This window comes from Cydia fagiglandana, chromosome 14, assembly GCF_963556715.1.
Source record: "Cydia fagiglandana chromosome 14, ilCydFagi1.1, whole genome shotgun sequence".
Taxonomy (NCBI): domain Eukaryota; kingdom Metazoa; phylum Arthropoda; class Insecta; order Lepidoptera; family Tortricidae; genus Cydia; species Cydia fagiglandana.
The window spans coordinates 19,365,165-19,389,856 of record NC_085945.1 but is presented as its reverse complement, the minus strand read 5'-3'; the positions used below and the strand labels follow the sequence as shown (position 1 = coordinate 19,389,856).

The window sequence follows — 24,692 nt, the reverse complement described above, 5'->3', positions numbered from 1 at the left end:
TAATGTTAATAATCAGTGAACATCTTTAATTACGCTCAAATGCTTAAGTTTCAGTACAGGTTTTCATATGAGCTGTACTTTTAATTGTTAGTACAATCGGCATCAAATAGATAGTGACGGCCAAAGTGACCAAATATAGCTATAGGATCTAAATGTGGACGAATAAGGTCAGGTGAAGCATATAAGGCCCACCTTTATTTTAACTGAAATAGTTCTATTAATAATCAGGATATTATTAACAAATCAATTCAATATAGATTTCTCATTTGTTCATGTTTCTTCACATACCAAAATAGTTGCATAAATATTCCAGCGCTTTTGAAAAATACACGTTTTATAAAAAAAACCGGGCAAGTGCGAGTCGGACTCGCGCACGAAGGGTTCCGTACCATAATGCAAAAAAAAAACGGTCACCCATCCAAGTACTGACCACTCCCGACGTTGCATAACTTTGGTCTAAAATCACGTTTGTTGTATGGGAGCCCCATTTAAATCTTTATTTTATTCTGTTTTTAGTATTTGTTGTTATAGCGGCAACAGAAATATATCATCTGTGAAAATTTCAACTGTCTAGCTATCACGGTTCGTGAGATACAGCCTGGTGACAGACAGACGGACGGACGGACGGACGGACAGCGAAGTCTTAGTAATAGGGTCCCTTAGTAAAAGGGTAAACCTTTGGGTACGGAACCCTAAAAACCATACCATGTTGGTTCGGAACCGGGCCTTGTTACTTGCACTGACAGTTGAACACTGACTTGAACAGAAGTTCAAGAATAACAGAAAATATTACCGGGCCTTATTAGCTTTTATCATGAATTCATTTCATCTTCAATTTAAAATGGTCTATAGTAAAATACGGCCTACATGAGTCATGGAAAAACAAATTGTATTTTATTTAGAAAGTACTTATATGTTGTTCATAATCTTCAGTAAGCTGACTTCTAAGAGTCTATCTATTATAATTAATGTAGATTGACAGTTTACTTAGCAAATTGTACTTTTATACCTTTAGGTTTTATGTCGGAAGTATTTCAGCCAATTTGTACTGAAACAAGCATTTGAGCGTAATTAATGATGTTTACTGATTGTTAATCTTAAATATACCTATTATGTAGGGCACTTAAATTATTTTAGCGGACCGAGCGGATATGTATGTTTGTAGACCACTTATTTATTTAAATAATTAAATTGTAATTCATTCAAAAAAAGGTTATTAAATGAGGGATATAGATACCTCACCTACCTTATTACAAAGCATTACAAAAATGTCCAAAGGCCAAAGCCACGCTGATAAGACATAAGACCTCATAAATACCTATAAATAAACGTTCACTGAAAAAACTTTAAGGCATTTTTGATAAGTAATTATTTTTCGTTACCTACTGAGTTATCGTTTTGCACCGAATATCAATGAAATAAAAGCACGTTGTTATTTGATAGATACATTTATATAAACATCGTCACATGAAAGTCATGAAACCAATATAGGTACTCGTAAACCATACCACTGCGATGGAAATATCGTTCTTTCAACTGATAATATAGCCACAAAAACACGCTGAGACTGCAGGTCGAGTCTTGGTTTCAATTTCTTGATGATATATCATTGAATTAACTTTCAAAGCACGTGATAGCTCTCAGAATAGCAACAAAACTGGTTGAAACTAAAAATTTTATTGCTGATATTATGTGAACAACATTGCTTCGTCTTCATAAATAAAATTTTAATAATTTATATTGTTTACGTTAAAATGTGAAGAAATTTGTTGATAAATTGTCTATCTAGTATATTGACATTATGTCATATATGTTTTTAAAATGACGTAATATGAATGCCAGCACAATGAAAATTTATTCCAATAAGATAAAACAAATCTTCAAACTTTTTTAATTTTTATTGAATTAGGAAGAAACTAATTACGCTGATTTGGTTGTGTTCGTATATATTTTAAATAATTTGTTATATTTTTAAAGTATTATGACTTATGAATAAAAACAAATCAAAATTTTAATGACTCTGGATCTCCGTGTGACATTATTCATTTACCCTATTTATTTTGAACACAGTTTTTCACTGGTATCATCATTCGTATACGGACATGAATTTCTGTCAATATATATGCCAAATTGAAAAGTCAATTTGGAAAAAGCATGTACGCGTCCGCTTCCAACGGCCCACAGCGGGCATCTGAGGAGAAGGAGAATTTGACAGATATGGCGGATGTATGGAAATTTTACGAAAGTTTACGTTTACGATTGAATTTCTCTGTAGCCTTTAAGAGGAAAAATAGGAAAAGCCTGATTCGTTGTAGTCTAGTTATCTGGCTTTCGAAATCACTCGATTTTGTAGCATGAGCATCGATTTTTTTATACAAATTTTACTAAACGCTGACACTCGTTCATCACGTTTTAGGTACAACTTTGCATGAGTGTATTTATTATATTGTAAAAGATTTCAAATTTTCAAGGGTGATTCGTTGTAAACACACTCTTTGGGATAATAATGATATTTATTATAATTTTTTTTATCAAGCGATGTGGCCGCTAGCGACTAAACAGTGACTGCCTTTTTCGCTGATTTTGCACGACGCAGTCTTGCAATACCTACGGCGCGATTCGGAAAATGAATTAGAGATTAACTAGGTAAGAAATAGTAAAGATAATTATCTTACTAACTATATATAGTAAAGATAATTATCTATACTATATTGTATCTAGTTTATCTCTAATTCATTTCCTGAATCGCGCCGCTACTATCTTGCACAACGTAGCGCGCAAAAATATAATTATGAAATACGGTCACTCGCATAACATAACACATTCTGTAGTACCTACGTAACACTCGCAATAAATTTAAAATCGATACTAGTTTCCAATGTTATTTACGATTGTTATTCTTAGTGGGAAAATTTATAGATTCATATGAACGTGTCATATAAAGGTAACTATTAAACTATTTTTGTACGTGATTAGTGCATAGAATTTTTGTAGATGAATGCGCGTACTTAGGGTCTCGCAACGCAACTGTGTTTCAAATATAACACGTCTGCTCAAATTTACGATTCTGTAATTACTTATAATAAATTTATAAGTATAAGTAGTTATATGCGAGCTTCACACCTATACATCTTTAGGTATGTACTTAATTTTCTTTAACGTTAACAATAAGAAAAGAAAATTGTATTGAAATTATAGATGCGAATTTGACATTAATGCTCAACGATAGTCACATTATTCGTCACCTTGGCCGATTTTCCTTCATGGGACGATGTGATAATGATTCTCCTGATCGATTTCGGCCACTGCAGCGAGCGACTGTGTGCTCTGGACTAGGCATTTTTAATTAACGTTAATTAAAATGTAGCTGTTCCACTCTCCGGTGCGCCTTTAGGTTGCTCGCCTACCGTATCTTCCTGCCAAATATTCGAGCGCATTTTGTGCACGTCAGCACACCACCTACATAATTGTAGAATATTGAGTTTGTCGGCCTTCATATGTTAGTCAAAATCTTAATAGGAAATGAAACGAACAAAGCTTCCGAATGAACTTTTATTGGACAAACGCCGCAGCGCGGCAGTTATATTATAATTTACATCAACTTCTAATAAAATACAATCAATTAGTTCATTAACTAACTATGCTAACCTCAGTTACACCCCCTCAGAGATCAAAATAAACTTATATCTTACGCTATATAACTCTTACGCTAGAAGGTGACGTCCTGGAGAGCTATATTTGTACGTTATATTAAATATCAATATGTAAAAGGAACTAGAAGCCAAGTCCCTTTACTGGTTGGAAGTAAAGCGAGTTGGCCGCAGATTATATGCAAATAATTTAGAATGGTTTTCCGGATACAATGTCACGTGTGCCCGGAAAACTGGAACGTATATACAGATAGTTAGACACAGATGTTGTACCGTACGGATATGACGTTGTATTTGTTACATAAGTGGAACTCGTCTAGGCCTCGTCTCTCGTCGCGCTGCTCTCTGGAAAAAATAAAAATAATTAATAACGGAAATAATACCTACAGAAGTTTACAAATGCCTAGTCATTACCAAATATATCTGCGGTCTAATTACCAGCACGGATATCATGGTCGCATTTTTATCACTTGTCATGTCATGCGTCACTTTCGTACCTTCATACTTGCTGGAACGTGACAGGCATGGTGATAGATGAAACAAAGGTGACCATATTAGCCTTGCGGACTACATTTAAATACATATACAAAAAGGTCGCGGCAATTAGACGAAACCGCAGAAGTTTGGAATGGACGTGACATAGGTGCTTTATGAAAAGTGGAAAACAATTTACTCCGCCTTAAGTTGTCATGGTTATGTCTCAGTAGTAGAACAATATAATATAGGTGTAATTGTCGGATAAATAGGGTGACGTGACGCTGCACGCTGTCGTACAGTAATTAGATTGTCAAGAGTTAACATTAAATTTGATAATCTAGTTACCGCAAATCAAATGACGCCGTACAGCAACAAATAATTCAGCTAACGTCACAACTATGATATGTATATTGCTCAACTTTGAACATCTTAATTAAGGAATGACAAAGGTGTCATCCCAATATTTACTTTGAAAATTCCCTCGCGTTACTTGTGAAAAAGTAGTCTCACACCTCGCACTTTCCACTTATTTGTATTAGGAGACTTTAACTTAAGGAGAATCTACGTTTCGTTGAAATTATAAAATGTTATCTGAATTTGTGTTGCACAAGAAACATGTAACTACTAAAGTATCAATCAATATAGTAACATACAAGGCGTGCTGTGCAATGATCGTGAACATTCGGACATGAATTGTACGATGGTGACACATAATCTAATACCTATTTATATTTACAAACTTGCATATATATTTTACTTTCCAAGCCTGGTTGAGACATTGTTTTATAGTACCGTACCAACTATTGTCCAAATACTCTCTACTATGGTCCAAAACTAAAACGAATAGTTCGTCCAGGTGTAAATATTATTTGAATATTGCAGTTCCAAGGCAACAAATTTTCACAAAAGTAAGAAAAACCCAGACTAAATAAAAAAAGAACATACAACCGAATTGATAACCTCCTCCTTTTAGATTTGTAAGTCGGTTAATAAGACTAGTATTGATACTTTATTACGTGTTGAACTTGTGGACCATAGATGCAGTACTGAACTGTGATTGGGTGGTTTTACGGTAGTCAGTCACTATAAAAATATATCCGTGGTACCTACATATAATTTCTGCGAGCATATACCGGGTGTGGCCTATAACACGAGCAAATAATTAAAACATAGATTGTACTCCTCAAACGGTGACACTTTTGTTCAATAACTTTTAAAATTTATGAAGTATTTAGACTCCCTATTTTTCATACAAAATAAATATTATCTTCAATGGACGCCATCGCCACGCCATATCATTGTGACTGATGTTGCTTCTCACGTCTTAAACAACAAAATTCGCAATACATTCCGTCTTAGAATGAACTTTAAAGTGAATTAAAAATCAAACCACAAGTTATTTTTAAAAAGTCGCTGAACAAATGTTGGTCAGTATGAGGAGTACAGTTTACAGTTTAATTTTTTGCTCATATTACAGGCCACATCCGCTATAAAATGTATTTAATATTTTATACAGGGCGTCCCACGGCGATGCCACATGGAGGAAAGTACCTTAAATATCATAGATAGCATATTTTGCTGAAAGAAGACTTCATTTTATTTTTAAAACTTAGTAAAGTTGCATTCATACTTTTTTAATTTTTTTTGAAAAAAAATGTATGGAAAAAAATTATCGCGTCATTGGAGGAAAAGTACCTTAATTATTGTAAATGAACATCTTACTGAAAGAAGACATTATTTCGATTTAAAAAAACAAGTTGAATTGCATTTTAAATAATTTCATGGTTAAACCGGGAATCGAACCCGCTACACGAGAAAAAAAAATACCTTGTACCAAAAAAATAATTCTCACATTGAAGCCTTTCGATCGGTATGACAAAGCTACAAGGTATTTTTTTTTTCTCGTGTAGCGGGTTCGATTCCCGGTTTAACCATGAAATTATTTAAAATGCAATTCAACTTGTTTTTTTAAATCGAAATAATGTCTTCTTTCAGTAAGATGTTCATTTACAATAATTAAGGTACTTTTCCTCCAATGACGCGATATTTTTTTTCCATACATTTTTTTTCAAAAAAAAAAAAAAAAAGTATGAATGCAATTTAACTAAGTTTTAAAAATAAAGTGAAGTCTTCTTTCAGCAAAATATGCTATCTATGATATTTAAGGTACTTTCCCTCCATGTGGCATCGCCGTGGGACGCCCTGTATATAATGCCATCTAGTTAGGCTGTCAAATTTGGGTGCACGATCTTTTCTCAGACGTTACACCTCTTCTACAATTAATAACTTCGTTGTAGTAATTAGGATTGACGGTAAGCAACCTCCAATATGTAGTAACGATGAAGATTATTGTATGTAAATTAGTCCTACTCACATCAAAGATTAACGACAAACAAGACATTCATCTATCAACACACATGGCATTACATACCACAACGATTGCAATCAAAAATCACTTTGAAACAACAAACACTATTTCTAAATGTTACTTAGACGTGTAAGAGGTTCGCAGATTTGTTTGCTTACTTGTGATCTGTTAGAAATCTTGCTTTGTTATTTATTAATGCTTAACTATCCGACATATCCGTCCTCTGTTATAAGTATAACAAAACACACCTAGTGGGTTATTATTTACATATTTACAAAAAAAAAACACCTGTTTAATGTGAGAAAGCAAAGTTAGATAACTTTGATAAGATTCAAACAAAATGTACGTGTTTATTAACATAATAGAAAGATTGCAATTAAACATACTCACTTTAAATTGCGGTATATGTTATAATACTTATTATATTTATGACAGAAGATGCGACGTGGGAGGAAAAACCAAATGTGCACTTAAAAAATAAACTAAAAAAATAAGTGTAGGTGCCATTATTGTAAAGAAAGGATTAATTGCGTAAATAAGGTTTCCTCACAGTTTGCCGCTTAGACAATCTTTCAATCGGAGTGACACGGTGTGCGCACCTTACGGAAAAGCCTTAACGAGCAATAAATTCGTACTCGGCTCCGTCAGATATTAATTGCTTTTTAATTACTTCGATTAAAAAAGCCCCCGAATTCGACAATCTAATCTCCCCAAACCGTCTGATTATTACTTACTTTTAATATATTACAACTGATTACTTTTTAAACAAATAACTTGTTTTGGACATTAGTTCAAAACATAAGTTTACCATAAATTAATTCAGGAATTCAAATATGTTTTGGAAATTTTTCGACCGTAAGTTAATGAAATTTGTGAAGTTTTTTTTATTAAATCTTTCAAAACTATTCATAAAGTTTTTTTATCTTCATTTACCACAGTGAATACGTAAACCCTGATGTTGCGTAAATTTTTAGCGTTCTGTGTCTGTACCAAGAGAATTTTACGGACCATATATCTTACAAATCGTCTAAATATGTGTGTTTCAGTTCCACTGCCGCTATAACTGTAAATAGTAGTAATATGTGAATATATTAGATAAAGTTTAAACCAGATAAACTTTTTAAGTGACTTCAAGTTAATTGTTAATTTCGTGTATTGTTGATGATTTTTTTCTTGTATACATTGACCCTTTGTTTTATTTTATACATTCAATTAATAAAACAAATTAAGTAGAATCTTAGGATGATATCTCGTCACCCTTGTTAACACATACATTGTTTTATGTAACATCCCAAATATAACTGGAAAAATATGTCACTAACTTAAATAAAAACAGGTTGTGAACTCGTTGTATTTGGCTCTCGGTGCGGAGCTAAATAAAGTTATACTCGTGGGCTGAGCCGTGAGCGACTGAGCACTGAGCAGGCAAGTTGCGGTAATTCTGTTTGCCGGGAATTTTTAAGCCCCGCCCGGGGCTTCATTAGCGATATTAATTCCAGCAAGTTTTAATTTGACGAGTTGTCTTGCGGATGTGAGTTTCTGTGGCTGCGGTCTGTCCGGGCTTTGGAGTCTAAATATTTACATTGTTTCTTCTTATTAAGTTGGGAGATTTAACTTAAAATCGACATCAAAGATATGTGTTTTCATCTACTCGTACAATGACATCCTTATCATGGAATTGGAGATTAAATGGAAGTACCTATTTACTTTATCTCCTGCCTTCGGTGCGGTGAATATTATGTACCCATTGGTCAATCACAGTTTTCTAACACCAACGATTTTTAAGCAAAATGTCCGCAGGCGTTAACATTATGTAAGATACATTTTTAACAATATTTAAATTTAGGTGTAAATGCAGTAATAGTGTTGTCGTGAGAAAATATTAGCTTGTGTGCTATTCTATTTGAGCAGATTTTAAAATTAAATTACATTTTAAGTTACGTGGGTTAGTTAAGAACTTTTCTAATTCGTTATAATAATATTTAGATATAAACGCGAGTACAAATTTAGCACATTTTAAATGGCTACATTTTCTTGTCTACCAAAATATTTAAGGGACATTCTGGCAGTGGGTATCAAGTGTCGCAGTCATTCGTCAGCGTCGCCTCGGATCGTCTTGGTGGTGGTAATTAGACATCATAGCGTTCATTCTCGACATTATTTTATTTATACTCTGTCGAAAATATGGAACGGGATGCACTTATCATAATTTAAATACAGCTTTCTATGCCTTCTATTTAAAAAAACAAGAAATTTTGGTGTAAAAAAATGCCAGTCATGGAATGAAATTGACTTAAATATTAATTAAATAGTATTCTAAAAGTTTTGTTTCATTTCATGCTAGTTTGATAGATAATACAAAAAAAAAACATTTTATAACATTATTTTTTATACTGTCGTGTTACAGTTACTGATTCTGATAAGAAATGTCTGAATGTACAGTAAAATTTAAAATATATGGGGTTGCCATGGAGTGAATGATGTTGATGTAAGTCAAATTTAAAAATTTCCAAAAATTTCGTTGCTTTTCTTGTGATCGTATTACTAAGTGCTACTTAAGTGGTTAGTTAAAGCGTGATATTTACAATTGATGTGGTGCATGTGCAGTGTGCACTGTGCATGTGCAATACTTACACAACAATACAGTGTGCTATTTACAATTTTAACTCTCATTTGCACGAATTTATCATATTGCCAGGCAATTAGGTTTCTGTGCCACTTCACACCTACTTTGTTACGATGACAATTATAAGAGATCCCTAGTTGCATTGATGTTTTGTTGGGTCATTCCACTTTTCGTTGACCATTCCTTTCATATTCTGTTTCGTTGTGGAGACAGAGGTTTAATTGGGCATTTAATCCTGATAGCTTTGTTCAATAAGTAGCAACTGTAAATACTGTCAATCCCGTAACTCAGTAGTCCTTGATTGTCTCCCGTTTTGTTCGAAAAGTATCTAGGCATTGACCACTGCGTTACCGTCTTTTTCCATTAATCAATATTAATATATGAATATTGATCAACAAATTCCTATTATTTGGTTCAGGTAATTGGGAATACCATTTTTATACGCGAATTCAATACCTCATCCTTTTTTAGCAATAGTTTAATAGTTATGAAAAAGTAGAATGACCCGTTTAACTGCAATGAGATACAAAAGTGTACCAGAAATGTTATCACTTGACTATATTTTCGGTTAAAACTTACACTTGAATCGAACGAAGTGAGGGAATGTCGTTATAAACGTCATGAATATTCATAGGAATTTGACATTGCCACACTTTGTGACTGCAAAATGCCATGCAGTATTAGCTAAGTCTAACACTATCTGGCTTTGTGACGGTCGACGCCATCTGACTTAACATCGCACAAATGAGAGTAAATTAAACGATGACAAGTTCCTGAAAACTTATATCTCTAACACTGAAAGTCCGTGAAGACACTGAAACAGAAGAGCACAGCAAGAGCGGAGTGAAGGAGAAGACTACAAGCACTACTAGTAACTACTCTATATAGTACACGGATGCCACAAGTGCCGTCGATCTAGAAGCGTCTTCAAACTATCATCGTGCTTTTACCCTTGGTAACACTGCTGGTTGGTTATAACAAATTAAATAACTGTATTGTATCAGTTACAAAAGTTACATACTTAGATTTTTACGGTAGACAGGTAGAGAATTGATATTTGCATTTTAAAGGCCTATAATATTTTACAATATCTATCATATATTGTCTTGAAGTCACTGAGACAATTTAAAAATACCACGAAATTTCCGGCCTCTGTTTATTAGATGCAAATTTACATATATTTATTCTGAATTCGATGCATGAAACTCTTTATGAAAGCAAAACATTATGATTTGTCGGAAAATTTATGGATTAATATAAAGTGGCCACCCAACCAACAGTGCCACCGCGGTCCCTCGTCCTCGGTGCGTTACCATGGTCGTCATCGTCGACGGAGCGCTTGCCCCACATGCCCCTTAGGTTCGTCCAGCCGGGCTCTCGCTTCCAGTAATACGCCCCTGTCACCACATCACAAGTCATTCTCAATTTGGTTACGAATCTTACACAAAAAAGTAGGTAAATACCTAAAACCTATGTTAATTTAAAAAAAATACCTCGCTTATGCAATTTAAATATAGCTATTTGTTTCAAAAACCTTACGTCCATAATTCATCATTAGAAAGCGTTAGATTACGGTTTTACGAACTAGCACCATACTAGCACATTACATATGCTACGTGTGTTTAATAAGCTGTCTATAACTCATGATTTATCAAATGTTACCTCATGTATGCTCAATTGGCGCCTGGCCTTTTTTTTAAATATCTAATAGACATAACTTGAAAGGAACTAAGTAGCACAAATTCATTAGTTTGCTCAGATGCCAGTAGTTAAGTAATTAAAAATTCGAAACTACAAACTGGCGTCATCTATATCCTAATGTTTTAATATACCGATGTAAAGTTTGAATTCCTCGACCCTTTTTCGTTCTACGTAGCTATTTGCAGCATCCGTCAAGTTTCAATAGGAGCTGAATATGGAGAAGACTTAGGATTAAATAATAAGCAGATTAATAAAATTCTGTGGAGGGGATTAATTGAAACGGAGTAGCCGAAATAAACCCGAACAAACTCAAAACGTTGCTGAATCGAACTTAGTAATTCTCAAAGTAAGTATTGGTTTATTCGGTACGGAGGGAAAACGTATAGTTTATAGTTAGTATGTATTATGTAAGACTACTTTTACATTAAGCAGGGATAGAAATAAATGTTAGAAAGGTGAAAAACGACAAAAACTATTTTTCACAGTAGGTCTATTTCACATAGATTGGGTACAGTGACATCAGTAATTTGGATACCATTAAATTTATAACCTATTTCATTTTTTATTAAGGGTGAAATTGTATGAATTTGTACCCAAATAGTGTGAAATAGACTACAGAAAAGTACTTAAGACATGGTTAAAAAGGAGGGAAGATTATATAGTTATAAGATATATACTTAGACTAGTAACATAGGTACGTTTTCGATGAAAATATATAAAAATACTGTAATTTATAAAAATTTAGCTTCTGACATTCTTACTTGTTCATTCGTACTGAACTTAATTATTATGTTGTTGCTCACGTATACTCGTAAACATTCGTCTTAATGTACAACTTTAAAATAAAATTAGGTATGTAAATATTTTGAACGTAAATTTTTGCAAAATGCTTTCTGAAAACTCAATTTAATTGTTCAGGTTTAATAAAAAAAATACGAAATAAAAGTTGTATTTTAAATCAGTCTAAGCATTAATCTCGTAGAGTGTAAGTAAATTAAGGTAATTGTGTTCTCGTACAGGTAATAAAAGGGAATATATATTAAATAGAAAATATACGAGTATGTATGTGAAATGGGTAGAAAAAAATGCGTGTCTTATAGAAATTTTCCATTCTGCTTAAAACTCGAGTTTTAAAATGTATTATAGTTTTTTTTCATATAAGTAAATTGATTTATCTCTACACATATTCAACTGTTAATTATCTAGTGTGGCACATAACCTAGCAAATGCGACCTGTATTGTGTAAAGCCCCAGTATATGTATAATATAGGAAAACGGCCCGTAAGCTTTCTGAATAGCCGCTGGCTTGCTCTTGCTACTGTAGGGAGTAATATAAACAGCAGTATTAGGCCGTCGAGTCTCGCTCATTGCGCCTAATTCCAGATTATACCACCATTCGTAGCTCCGAACTCAGCGTAGGGTTGCATATTTTCCTAAATGTAGTATAATTGGGAAATACTTTTTTTGTTCATAAAGTACCGTAAAACGGGGTGAGTAGGTTTCGCGGGGAGAGTTGGGTTATGAATGGGGAGAGAAGGTTTGAGAGGGGGGTGAGAAGGGATTTTAAGGCTACTGCTACAAAAATAATGTATTCCAATTTAAAATGGAGCTATAGTAATACGCATAATAAAAAAAAATCGATCCAACAATCTTCCAAAATCACCTTTGTATGAAAACCCCTCTCACCCCAAATACAAGGCACTACGGGGTGAGGTGGGTTTTCCTCTTTATCGTCAAAGTTATGAAATAAACTACCCAAAATATAATAAAAACTGAAATACAAACGTCCGGAACACTTATTATGTACACCATTCAGTTTTCTTATGTAAAAATAAAATGTTATCGAGGTTTGAATTTCAGTTTTGACCCTACTCACCTCATTTTACGGTAATTAGAATTATCCACACTAAGTAGGCTAACGAAAAAATCCACTGAAACGGTTACTAGTTGGTTTAGTTACTAAATACTTAAATGGCGCACTCGGTAGGATACCAACCTTGAAAGCTATAATGGTGCTGGATGTGGTAAAAAGAGTACTTACTTTTGTGGGCTTTAAATTGTACACTATTTTCCAAATCTAATGTGTGTCAGAGCTACTAGGAAGATGCCACTGTCGTGCACACAGCGAATGACGTAAAGTTTGTATATTATGATGTAATAGCTTCTGCTAACTAATTCGTCTGCGTGGAATGATAATTAACTATAATTGATAAAACTATCCTACGTCCTTCCCCGGGCCTCAAATTATCTTGATACTATATTTCATCAAAATTTGGATCAGTGTGAAGAGTTAGACAGAGTTTTTCGCATATTATTAATATTTAAATAGTCGAAGTTGTAGGCATAGGCAACCCTATGATCATTCCATGTTACTAAATAACGGCAAATGAAACGCTCTGTTCCAGCGAGCTGCAGCAAGTTATGGTTTCATGTTAATCTGCTTAAAAAGTTTGCTGAACAACGCCAGTGGAATTAATGGGAGCCTGTAGGGCTTAATCTTGATTGATCATGCGTTTTATTCACGTAAAAAGTGTGAAATTCTGGATAATATAGTTTTGGGAAGGATAATACTTAATTATAGATCTTTATTTTTATTTTCCTGATGTCTGCATGTTTGTCTGCGAGTTTTTGACCCATTTCCCGATTTTCCACAACTTTCGATAAAATGGACATTCTTAAAAAAATCACGTGAAGATGAAGCTACCAAATAAAAAAATATGTGATCCTATACGAGTTTACTTAAAGCCCGATTCTGATTTTAGTTTCTAGTTCTGGAACAGTTATGGATATGATATACGTCGTGGGGCAAATATGTATAAAGTGCGATTAATTTCAAAATGACATCTATTAGTAAAGTTGAAATGCCTCCCGGGCGCCCTAAACTGCCCCTAAATGACGTGTACGTTTAAGACGTTAAATATCCCGCAGCGGCCGGTCGGTCCCGCGGGAAATCGAATCAGGGATCGCATTCCAAATGCTTGCTCAGTGCGAGCGAGTTGAAAGCTCCATTTTTAGGGTTCCGTACCCAAAGGGTAAAACGGGACCCTATTACTAAGACTTCGCTGTCCGTCCGTCCGTCTGTCACCAGGCTGTATCTCACGAACCGTGATAGCTAGACAGTTGAAATTTTCACAGATTATGTATTTCTGTTGCCGCTATAACAACAAATACTAAAAACAGAATAAAATAAAGATTTAAATGGGGCTCCCATACAACAAACGTGATTTTTGACCAAAGTTAAGCAACGTCGGGCGGGGTCAGTACTTGGATGGGTGACCGTTTTTTTTTTGCTTTTTTTTGATTTTTTTTTTGCATTGTGGTGCGGAACCGTTCGTGCGCGAGTCCGACTCGCACTTGCCCGGTTTTTATACCACATCTTTGGTAAATAAGGATATGACCAGCCTGATGGTAAGCGGTCATCGTAGCTTGTGGACGCCTGTAAATCCAGGGGTATTACATGCACGATTCTTTATATAAATGTTCCTCTTACACCGGACAGTACGCGACCAATTTAGTTTCTAGGGTGAGAGAGTAAAGGTGCGGCGTCGGCAGAAAAAGTTACAGATCACGAGGTTAATTACAGAAATAAATTAAAATCAGAATCGAGATCCTCGGCTCTTCCGCTTACGCGCTACTATTAGACCACTGAAACAAATCTAATTCGTGACCGAAATAGCTGCCCAACCATCTGGATCTTAAAATTATCCGGAAAATCGTCTCCGAGATGTTTGCTTGATACCTATCCCTAAAATGTTTTTTCTAACATCTAAAAATACATAAAAGAAAAGGCATCAGTCTAGTAACATGCTAAAAGACTAAAAATGGAAGATTAACAGGTTTTTTGATCGTAATGTATTTTATAAATAATCTATTAAATAGAATCAGTAACTGACTCCCAAGTTGTAGGTAAATGTTGGCGATTCCCACTTTGTGAATTAAATATTCAGGAAAATGTTTGTAAACAAGGTTGTACGCCATTTTCCCGTGCTCACTCATCTAGAGACTGCGAATTAATACATTTTGAAGGAACTCAAAGATAAGGGCAAACGCCGGACATCATTAGAAGTGATCGAATAGTGGAAGAAAAAGAAGTAGAGATGAAATCATCTATCAGAGTCGAAAGGCTAGTAGTTATACATTTTCACTCAAGAGTGATAAAATATTCTTCAATAAATATCTGTGACTGTTTATTTTATTTCTACTGGGCGTCTATGTGTAATAGAAAAAGTATGCAGATTAAAATGTTTACGGTTGGATTGATTCAAATAGAAAGTGTGCTTATAAAGAAAATGACGTAGGTGCCGTGTAGATGACGAATATGTAAAATACGTTAAGTAGGCTAAATCCAAAACTATTTCAGTACCTACCTAATGTGGCATACGTAGTGGCTGATCTATTATTTCATGAAAGGTTGTTGTGTTGAGCTCCTAGTCACTTTCTCAGATATCATACATGCCATATAAAAATTAGGTTAAATTTACTGTAGTATTAAGTTTTAGTTAAGTACTTACATTGCTATGTACCCTAACAGGGTTCATGTGAACACTAGCTGTAAAATGCTCTTTGTAAGACCTTATGTAACACATGATTATAAATGCAATAAATGAATTATGAATTATGAATTATCTATTTTTCCATCCATTCAATATTTTATTTGTGCGCTTTTGATTTTTAATACGTTATCTCCGTTTTTAAACAAAAAATAAGGAGTTTGCCACAAATAATTTCTTCTGATCTATATGACAAAAGTATTAAGTACCTAAGTTAAAGAATACAACGTTATTATTTATCAAATCTCTGAATATTTTCATATTAATTATTTCATGTTAAAGTGTTGCGACCATTGTTACTCCATTTTTATTTGACTTGTTTATTATGTAAGTATCTGCCGCTCAACATCCCAACCAGGAGTTTAAGAGCCGTGTGAGTGGCAGATGAGCAAAGTTTCGACAGTTATGTTATCATACACGCGGCACGTCAAGCTTCACTGTAGCTTCGACTAAAACTAAAGCGAATGGAGAGCGAAAGTGAGCCATCAACATTCAAAATTCCTTACACTGTATACGCGAACTGTATAGAACAGTGATGAAAAAGGAGACAACTAGCTAACTATATTCCTGAGGACGCTCTATTTAACTATGGCTATATTGGCTACTTTACACCATACGCTCTGGAAGAAAATTACTAACTAATAGATAGATTAGTACTAATCTAGTTGACTGGCTCCTGTACCCGCAATATACACCGTCTTTTCAGTTGTATATAAATTTGTCTCGTGTCAACCGTAATTATGGACGCCTTGCCTCAGGGGAAACATCTAAAGACGAATTTTTAAGTTGAAACCTAGAGAAAATGACTACTAGATGAGATATACTAGTGCTTGTAAGAGGGACAGGGTGCCAGCAAGCAAGGAAGCACTACATACCGCTGTTCGTGATTGGCTGCTTGACGGGCCGCTTGCCCCACGCGCCGTGCAGCGCCGACCAGGCCTTCTTCTCAGGAGCTTCCATGTGTTCGCTGCTGTCGATCTATTCAACGAAAAAAAATTCATTAGTGGGCCAGGGCCAAAGGCAAAAGGACTGAAAAATCACTTCGAGCGAATTACTCGACGACGCTAATGCTGACAGCATCGACCGCTTTGATATTATAGATTAAATTCTCTCAAAGTGTATTTTGTGGACATTAATTGATAATTAATGAGTACTTAGTTAGAGTTAGAATATTACGTTGATATCCGTACGAGATCTATATCAATTGCAGTTTCTTGTAAGAGAAAATTGTTGACGACTCCTTTTTTCACGCCAGCGGTTGGAAGGCCATTTTATTATTAACTTATATTTATTTCATTTATTTATTAATGATAGTAAAATACTATACAATGGATAATCAGTAGATGTATGAGCTGACCTGCTGTACCGGGACTAGTTGCTCGAGGTCGAGGTCCTCGTAGTCGGTCTCGGGTCCCGAGCGCTTGCCCCACGACCCGTGGAAGTTTGCCCATTTTTCCTGCCAACACCGACATGTTTTACCGAGAAGCCAAATCAAACTTATGTACATTGTGATATCATAATAAAATTATATCTGAATGATTTCAGATGCCCGTGTTTAAACAAACTAGTAAAGTTAATACTTTGGTAAGTTACGGACAGAAATATTAGTAAATGAATCATACTAACCGGTGCTCTCTTTCCCCACGCCGAGCTCATGTCCTGCCACCCCCGCTTGCCCCACGCAGAGTTCAAATCTTGCCAAGCGCGTTTGCCCCAAGCGGAGTTGAGATCTTGCCACGCCCGCTTGCCCCACGGCTGGTTCATGTCAACCCAGGCGCGTTTACCCCAAGCAGAGTTAAGGTCTTGCCAACCGCGCTTCCCCCAGGCGGAGTTCAAGTCTTGCCATCCTCGTTTGCCCCACGCGGAGTTGAGGTCTTGCCAGGCGCGCTTGCCCCACGCGGAGTTGAGGTCCTGCCAGGCGCGCTTGCCCCACGCCGAGTTGAGGTCCTGCCAGCCGCGCTTGCCCCAACCACCGTGCAGACTCTGCCAGGCGCGCTTCTCTTCTTCTGTTAGTTCTACGTCGGTGTCCACCTGGAAAATAAAAGAAACGTCAAAATGTAATTGTCAAAGTGTTAATGTAAAACGCGAAGGTTCTCATACTAAGAGTCGGTTGCACCAAACCGTTTGTCACCGGTAAGCGTTCACTTTTTTTTGGATGAGAAATATACTTCACTGCTGTTTGACGTTAATCAGTCTGTTAAATAAGGTTGTTGCAACTGGGCCTAAGACATACATATTGATAAAGAGTATATTTAACATTTTAGTAGTATTTTAAATACAGTTACGTCAAAGATGGTTTTTCTAATGAACGGCCGGAAATTATCGTGGCCAACGAAGATAATGTTATTGTCCTTTAGTTTTGTTCCAAGTCTTACTATAGTAGGTACAGTCACGGACTTTAACTGTTGAATTATTTAGGGTTTACTATACATTGGACATTATATACCGTTACTATTGACAACCGAATTAAATTGAACCCTAAATGGCTCAACAATTAAAGTTTGTGACCGTTCGAGATTAATGACTTTTCTGCAATCCGTGTCAGCATTACAGCAGCGATTGTAACCTGCAAATGTATCGTGAAAAACAAGAAATGCATTTAAAATGAACACACCTGAAGCAAAACTTATTTTAAACAAACATTGAATCGTAAAATGCATTGTTTCAAATCTTTTCATTTCGCACAAAAGCGGGAAAACATTTCCAGTGTTAGAGTAAAGACAAAGGCGAGTCAATCGAAGCATTGAAGCCGCTGGTTGCGGGTAGGCTGGGGTCACCAGGTATTCCTCTTTTAGGTTTCCGATTTCCTAATTGTTATTATTATTTATTCTACATTTAATCGTACAGAAAAAGACTGAAAGAAACCCTTTCTGGTTTGTATCGACTTCTAATTCGTAATTAGATAAAATAAACCTATTTTATGGGACAATCGCATTCAAAATTCGGGGCTCTGGGTTAAATAGGAGTAATAATTAGGTCGTACTTATTTGAAATCTACATAAAAATCTTTACAACTTAATACCGCTACTCAAATATATTTGCCCGTATGAAGAATAAGTAATTGAAAAAAAATGTATCTACCTATTGGCAAAATTACTTAATAATTTAAACATCAAAGTTTGGGACAATATTGTTTCCCCGAATTGGATTCCCCAAATTTCTGGACATGGCAAAATTACGAAGCTGAAAATCGGGACAAGCCGTGAAATCTGGTATGTCTGGTCACCCTACTTGCGATGGAGTAAAACTACGTGTTTTATTATTCTATTAAAGTGGTGGCGAGGAATGTTAATTGTGTTGCGGATGGGGTGAGGTGTCGGTGACAGCGGGCGTTTTACTGCTTTGCTTGTTATTTTTTACTCGTACAATACAAAAGCCCAAAAGCTCTATGTATGGGGAAAGAAATTTAGAACAGTAGCGTCAATAAAACAGTGCCGAGGATGAGGTGACAATTGGGTACGATTTTTGACCCGGCACAAGACTGAAATTTGCAGCCTCACTCGTGATGTGGTGTGGTGTCCTGGTGACTTTTTCTGCCTTGGTAATAAATTCAGAAATAGATTGACAATGTGTTTATGCCTAAGTAGTGCGTTCGAAGTATGTTTTTGTAACACAAAGTATTATTGACCACAATAAAAGCCTATCGGCTCGATTCGGGAAATAAATTAGAGACTCACTAGATATGAAATAGTAAAGATATGTGACGTTCCACGGGTAACGGTACCTTTTTTTCCGTGGAACGTCACATATCTTCACTATTTCATATCTAGTGAATCTCTAATTCATTTCCCGAATCGCGCCGTAAGTATCCGCTGTCAGTCCCGCTCCACCCCAGGCCCGCCCCGGTTCGCTTCACGGCTTCGGCTGCTCAGCTTTTTGCCTTTGTTGCCGCGACAACAACTGTTGATTCAACTTTTAATAGCTTCGACATTCTTCGCTGCGAGCTTGGAACTTAGCGTTACAGGAAAATGTATCGGAGGTTTGTTAAGTTGTTAACCACTGGGAGTCTATTTAAATTTTTTAGGCTACGCCTAGTGTAGGAACCGGTACAACCATGATTGTAATTGCTTTAAATGTACATAATTGTCTTTTAGTTTTAAGACCAGTTAATCTATGTCTCTTCCTAAATCCTTTGTGTACAATAAATATTTTTTACATTTTTTTTTACATTTTATCACTAAATTCCACGTGGTTAATTACAGGGGTGGAGAGAAAACGTGTTATTTTTTTGTAGAAGTTAGTAAAAACAAAAAGTTAAAGGTGCAAATTTTTAAATTATACATTAGGTATACACTTTGTCCTTAGATACTCACCTACGTTTTGACTCAACAGACAGTAGGTAGTGAGGTATTAGTACATTGTGTATTAAGGGCGGGAAATAAGAAATTACGAACGAGTGTCAATTTTAAGCCCGACGCGAAGCGAGGGCTTAAAATGTTCACGAGTTCGGAATTTATTTACCGCCCGTGGCACACACAATGTTTTTCATCACACTTGTAAGGAAAAAAAGGAGAATTAATAAAAACAAACTTCTGTATAAAACACTTTTCCGCCCTAGGGCGAAAATTTCAATTTCCCGCCCGCAAGCCCTACGTGTAAATAAGTGTTTTTCATCACACTTGCTCGGAAAAGATTTTTTCCGCCCTAGGGCGAAAATTTCAATTTCCCGCCCGCAAGCCCTACGTGTAAATACATCTTTTCCGAGCAAGTGTGATGAAAAATAAATTTTATATAATTGCAGGTCACGGAAGAAAGAATTAGCGCGCCGCGCTTGTTTTGTGTTGCAGGTCATCACGAAGTTAACATAGTCCACTTTAGTACCTACATATTACAAAATACGAAAAGTCGATATATGGCAGTCGTATCACTGCTGGTCAGTCCAGAGTCCAGAGACTAGAATAATCTCGCCGGCCATCTTGGTAACCCTCAATATTAATTAAGTTGCCCATGCAGATATTTAAGTGGGCCTAAGACTTACACAAACTCACGCAATAACATTTTATTACATAAACTCCTACAATAACTGCTACAGTAAGACTCTGGAAGTCTGGACTCAGGAGATTAGGCGCAGACACTAGTTTAAACTAAATCTGTTAGGCTTCATTATTATGTATATGACTATCCAAGGCCCTCATTCCGGATTAAGAAGTACCTAGGTACACTAAAGAGCAAGTAAAACAATTCATTTTGTGTATAGATTGTTTTATACAAAATTATCCGTTTAAGAGGGAAGTATAGCTACCAAAAGGCACTTTTTTCATACAAAAACCATTTCGGGAGAAAACGTTTTCGACTAACTAAATCTTAACATATCACTTTGATTTTGATGTCAAGCGCTTCAGCATAATACATTCCAGGTTTGTAGGTTTCAGTTTAAAATATGTTTTTGTGTTATAATGAATAATGTGATTTCAAAAAATGAAAATAGCAGTCTAGTTGTTTAATGTAAGTAGTCTTTTTAAATCATCTCTGTAAGCTGTAGACAGCACAAGCCCCCAGCACTCCTCCATTTTCAAAAGTTTAAAAAATCTAAATGTACAAATAAATTAAATTTAATCATCGAACCTGCTCACAAAATTTCAAAATACAAAATATAATATAAAACATTTTTGCCCAAGCTGAAACGGAGACATTCGCTGACGCTTCGGTCAATTACCACAAGATCCTGAGTCCCAATAGTGACTTTGTGAAATATAGCTACATACTTATGCACGATTTATGCTTATTTTAACGGTGTATCATGATTGTGACTTAATCCATTGACAGACAGAAAATAAATCTTATTTTGTCGGTAACTAGTCAAGTCTTCTAAATAACATATAAAAACTCAAAATGCGCGCTTCCCCGAGATAAACCCCTATATAGCTCATCGAAATCATTAGAGCCGTTTCCGAGATCTCCCAAATAAATAATATAAATAATTAAATATAACTAATATATACAAGGATTGCTCGTTTGAAGGTATAAGATTTATTTTTCGAACATGTGCGAAACTATCTAAATAAAATAAAAATTTCGCGTCATTAAATGTGTGAATATGTACGAGTAGGTACATATCCAATTTTATCCAACTCGGGCAAACGAAATAACAATAGGCTAGCTACGGGCTACGACGTAGCGCTCGTAGCGCTGTGTAGCAGTCAAACATTTCCGTGGACCCATTTGACTCGACTACTACCTATCCGTCCCTACTACCTACCTATGTCCGACTTACAGCCGTATTCGAACAATGAGATACGTCAAATACTAGATATTGAAACGATATGGATTAGATATGTCAGTGCCAAACAAGTGTCAAAAGTGACGTTTTTGTTTGAAGAAACGTCAATTTTGACACTTGCTTGACACTGACATATCTAATCCGTATCTTTTCTATATCTATTAACTGACGTATCTTAAAGTTGGAATCGGGCCGTTAGTGCAATTTTAAGAACAAGGTTTCGATTCATAGATAGGGCACGGCTGTTACTCTGACAAGTCAAATAGGGCCGCGGCACTTGCAATTAAGTCATTACGCAAACAACCCTCCACTTTAATTTGAACCGTTCTTTGCTCGGATTCCTAAAATTGAAGAGTTACACAAAAAGTCGTATTATTTAGAGCATTTCCTTAACCTATTGTGGTGTTCAAGAGCCTTCCAGGAGATTCGACGTAGTAAGAAGCCTATGACGATCTAGTACCTTCGAACAGTTCGAACAATATACCTAATTCTAAGCTAATTTATCGCGGTACTCGTATATTTACTTAAATTCCAATAATAAAAATTCACCCATAATATAGCTTATAATACCCCTTATAAACTTAATTTTACTTTTTTTGTGTGCATATTGTAGGTATCAGTCATTCAAAGACTCATAGGTCTCTGTGTGGTGCTAATACTTCTAAGTAATCAATATCCGTACATTATTCAGTACTGGAAGAATGTGGCACAAGGCAAGTCTTTAATCGGCTTCTACTAGACACATGCGTTAAACAGTAAAGTCAGTTACTTATATATTATGGCAAACTGTCCTTGTGTTCGACAGGCTTATTCCAATAGTTGAACCCCGTTAGTCTTATCGTCACATCTATTGCTTGGAATAGAGATTAGGGCATTTACGTTAATATCTGGTACAGTCACAGTCAGAAGCAAAAGTAACTAAGCGGATGTGGCGTTCAAAATAACTTGCACACACTGATTCTCTTACTAATAAAGTTGTGTTAAGTTTGTTTTGAATACCTCGGCCGCTTAGCAACTTCTGCAGCTGACTGTACGACGGGGCGCAAATAATCTGACACAATGTCATTCGTCCGCAACAACGAGTTCGGTTATATTGTTACTGAGCAAGTAAAACATTCTAACAGATTCTATTCAGATGCAGACTGAATGCACGGATTTCTTTTATTTTGTACCTTCTCATAACAGTGTTCTATAATAAATTCTTTGAATCTTTAAGAATACACCACAAACGAGCAATTATATCATTCTGGTTGCTAACTGGATTCTATTAATTCTCAAAATAAGTAGAAAGTGATTTGTAATGAAAAAAATGTAATATTAAATAACGGTTATTTAATTAAAATCTGAACAGAAATTACTTGAATTTAAATTTACATTTGAAATGGTAAGCTTTTTAAGATTGTGCGAAGTTTCATTGTAATCGGATCGTTCCATTTCCTGTCCGTTGACAAAAGGCCGGTTCGATCAGCTTTATTACACCCCACTCAGGTTTTTAAAGTAGCTTTCTACTGGACATCTCTCAGGCGTCCAGTTTCTACGCTTTCTACTATTGAAACATTTAATTTTAATGCTAAGATCATTCATTGTTGATTGGTCTTGTATAGTATGAAGTAAAAATTGCCTACTCCAGAGCACACAGTCGCTGTGGCCGAAATCGGTCAAGAGAGCATCATCATCATCAGTATGAAGTTTCGGATTGTCACAGAATTTGTCAATCATGAGCGGAAAATTGGGAGTAGACTGTAGCAGTGTAGCTACACACTCACCTACTATCATTTATTAATTATTATTGAACGACTTCTACTGACTTCTTCTACAAAATCCGTATTATCATCATCATCAATCATCATTAATGCCTAATTTCTTTGAAAATATGTCTATTCAAGTGACTCCTTCACTTTGTCCTGTTTAAGTTGGTGCATAGTTACCCTAGACGGAGGCTACCAGTTTGACCACAGCTTACCTGTGTTGAGTCAGGATGGGCGTCGGGCGCGGCCGCCGCCAGCGTGCTCAGCAGCGTCGTCGCCAGCGCCCACAACCACAGCGCCGCTACACACCAACGCATCTGTAACAACATTACGACATCACTATATAAATACTTAGTAGAAAGTATACAATTTATACAATACTTAGTGTGAAAATCTGAGCACACAAAAGTACAGTATCATCAAAGTGTGTGCACTTTGCACGACTATGCTTACGTGTCCTTTAAATATGAAAAATCAACACGTTAGTAAGATCAGTACCTGTTCCAACTTTACAATATGATTTTGATATTACTCGCGATTAGCAATGCACGCACGAGAACTTTCCAAAGTTGCGAAACTTTTCACATGAGAAATTCTCGGTAACTTCTGAGAATGTTCTCGAGAACGAGAATTTATTTATTTATCGTAGTTTATACCATGAATATTCACGATAGTTTAGGTGTAGTCCTTACCCCCAGAAAATTCCGACTTTTGGTCGTCCGCTTCCGGTCAAAAAAATGTATGACGGCCCGGCCAAACGGTCAGACTTAGGTGGGGGGTGCTCGACCAAATGTCATAGAGGGACCCTGGCAGTTTTTGACGCTGCCATTTTTTTTCAAAAAGGCCGACTTTTTTTTTAAACTTTTTTAATTTTGTCCTAGCGCGCTGAAATTTTAGTCACGGAATCTCGGGGGCCCCTAGATACTTATGAAAACATTTTTTTTGGAAAAATGCTACAATTGCGGGAAAACTGGCCACTTTTATTTTGTATGGCAACTTTTAAACGGTGCGTGATAGGTGGGGGGTGCTCGACCAAATGTCATAGAGGGCCCCGAAACAAAACAATCTGCATTAAAAAAAATCAAAATGGCCGACTTTTTTTTTAATTTTTTTCAAGTTGGTCCGAGCGCGCTGAGATTTGGCATGGCGGGAGATAGAGGCCTCTAGATTCTAATGAAACAAAAAAAAATTTGGAAAATATTGTCGAAAGTCGAAATGTTCTCTGATATACAGTGAGAATTTAAGCAACTTATTGGTAAATTTATCACATCAACAAAATAGCTAACTGTAATAGACAATAATATATGCATAATAACATTTAGTTGTAAGTTATGCCTATTTAAACTTTATTT

At 35.8% G+C, this 24,692-nt stretch overlaps 1 protein-coding gene across 2 annotated transcripts; it reads right to left on the bottom strand.

Annotated features, from left to right (window-relative positions):
* Positions 1-3,536: 3,536 nt before the first annotated feature.
* LOC134670887 (prothoracicostatic peptide-like) lies at positions 3,537-23,670 on the bottom strand. 2 transcript variants are annotated; one of them, XM_063528701.1, is made up of 6 exons: positions 23,556-23,670; positions 16,999-17,403; positions 16,730-16,828; positions 16,248-16,350; positions 10,435-10,518; positions 3,537-3,995 (listed from the first exon to the last, which is right to left on the bottom strand). In XM_063528701.1, exons 1-6 carry the CDS (start codon positions 23,667-23,669, stop codon positions 3,967-3,969), a joined length of 834 nt encoding a protein of 277 aa, XP_063384771.1. In that variant the 5' UTR covers position 23,670; the 3' UTR covers positions 3,537-3,966. The 2 variants fall into 2 exon arrangements, with proteins under 2 accessions (XP_063384771.1, XP_063384772.1); XM_063528702.1 differs by lacking the exon at positions 10,435-10,518.
* Positions 23,671-24,692: the final 1,022 nt, after the last annotated feature.